At 32.8% G+C, this 2275-nt stretch overlaps 1 protein-coding gene across 1 annotated transcript in view; it reads right to left on the bottom strand.

Moving 5' to 3' along the window:
* Positions 1 to 206: 206 nt before the first annotated feature.
* Positions 207 to 2275, bottom strand: part of FUBP1 (far upstream element (FUSE) binding protein 1) — a 32742-nt gene continuing 30673 nt past the window's right edge. The window contains exons 19-20 of the mRNA XM_012661117.1: positions 955 to 1100; positions 207 to 580 (exon numbers count right to left, since the gene is read on the bottom strand). Coding sequence (XP_012516571.1) covers positions 572 to 580; positions 955 to 1100 — 155 coding nt within the window. The 3' untranslated portion in view covers positions 207 to 571. The remainder of the gene's footprint in view (positions 581 to 954; positions 1101 to 2275) is intronic.

Genomic DNA, 2275 nt, shown 5'->3' with positions numbered 1-2275 from the left:
TTACTTGTGCTGAAACAGCCAAATACAATAAATGGAAAAGATTCTCCAATCTATCACTATACTGCAAGGGGGAAAAAACACGCCAGTGTTTATTAAACTCAATATTTCATGGGGAAAGCTTATATATTTGTGTAATGTATCTTAATTTATCATTGCTAAGAAATTATGAATCCTTTAAATAGCCACATATCCAACTTACCGACACAGGAGGTTTCATATCATTTATTGTAAAGCACAAAACAGGCATTTTAAAAGTGAAAGTATACATTGAAAAAGTACATTTATATCACAAAGCATCGACCACATAATAGTTGCAAATACATTTGCTGGAATGTGTACATCTACACTAAATACTAAAAACAAACCAATTTTCATTTCTACACAGAAATATTAACCTCCTATCAGTAGTGATAGATATTTTGTACATTTTCAAAAAAAAAAAAAAACCAAAAAACACTATTTTAAACCAAAAACAAAATTAAGATCTTCATCAAGTCGTCTGCATCCATATATTTAACAAAGGTTTTTTTCCCCCACACAATGAAGCAAATACTGTATTGTCCACTTCTTATTATTGGCCCTGTGCAGAAGAGATACATAAGAAATACACAAAAAGTTAACGAAAATCCTTGAAATGGAGCTAATTCAGGAGTGAATCCTTTAAGAAAGAAAAACTGGTTAATATAAATGGTGGTGGCTTCTTGCATGATTTGCAAATCCCTGGGGGAAGAAAATTTATTTTTAAAATCAAAGGCATTGTAGAAGTATTCAGCACTCAGTTGCCAGAAAGCGTTATAAAAAACAAAAAAAAACCCAAACAATATACCACAATACTTCATTTAATAGTTATACTTTGCCAGATAAAAATTTAAAAGGCAAACATACTCCCAAACAGACAAACATGCAGAAAACATGATTAGATTAGAAATCAGCGAATTAACAAATTTATTATACCTGAGGTGCTGGAGGATGCTGTGGCATTCCCTGGGGACTTGTCTGGGCATAGTAGGCTGCTTGTTGTCTATAGTACTCAGCCCAGGCTGCACTATAATCTGGCTGACCACCTGGTGGAGCCCCAGTAGGAGCAGGAACTGCTTGACCTTTGAAAAAACAGAAGAATTTTGTTGCTGTAACTACAATTAAAAGTCCAAAAGAATCTCATTTCTAATAAAAATAATACCTTGCTTCTTGTAATATTCCTCCCAAGCCTTTGAATAATCTTGTGTCTGCCCTTGTTGACCTAAAAAAAACCCCCTAAATTTTAATACAAAATTACATCCACTGTAAGTACAGGTTATAAAGACAAAAGTACAGAGGATCAGAACTGCTCCTGTTTTATTTTAAATATTCATTAGTAGTGTCAGAAAACCACTCTGGAATTAAAAAAAAAAACACCACATTATTTTCTTTCTGCCTTATAGTAATCATAAATCAACCAAAACCAAAATTCACATAGCTTTAACTAAGAAGGGTAAAGATTTAGGCATATTGATCAATTCCAGTGGTGTTGAACTGTTACATGTTCCAAACGAGTTTGGAATGTGCTTCAGTAAGTAGTCTGTTAAGTACACCTTTAGATGGTTCCCTGGTAGTGATGATGAAGAGGGTGAAGGAGAGGGGAAAACCACTATTTTTTTGTTTTCTGGTCCATTTGGATAGTTATATTATAGGTTACAATAAAATGCAAGTCCTCAATGGAGGATTATAAACAGACTATTTTTGGAAAAAAACAAAAACCCATTTAAAGGCCATGATTTTTCCTGATTAGCAACCTATAAACTATGTGTACAAAGAAAGACTAGTCCTCCAGATACATTTTAATAAGATGTTTAAAGTTTTAAGGATGTGTTCAACTTACAACATAATTTGATTGAAAGTAACCTGACAAAGGCTATAAAGAACAAGATCAGTGAAATACACAAAGCTTTCATGATCAGATCTTTTTTCTAGGCTGGGTGACTTTTCTGAATTAAAAGATTAAAGAGATACAACCAAATGCAATGCATGAATTTGAATGTGCTGTGAATTAAAACAAACACACAACTAAAAAGGACACTTTCCTGACAGCTATGGAAATTTAAATAAGGTCTGTATGTTGGTGATAATATTGAGTGTATTTAGAGCAAGCTGTCTGCAACTTACTTTGAAATGGTTCATAAACAATTAACATACATACATATAACGTACATACGGCAAACTTGGAAAACAGTGAAACTGGGTGTCTGCTGTAGCATTTTTCCCAATTTTCTCTAGGTATAAAAAATTTTTAAATAAA

This window comes from Propithecus coquereli, unplaced genomic scaffold (genome assembly GCF_000956105.1).
Source record: "Propithecus coquereli isolate 6110/MARCELLA unplaced genomic scaffold, Pcoq_1.0 Scaffold7, whole genome shotgun sequence".
NCBI lineage: Eukaryota > Metazoa > Chordata > Mammalia > Primates > Indriidae > Propithecus > Propithecus coquereli.
This window is presented reverse-complemented; position numbering and strand designations above follow the sequence as displayed.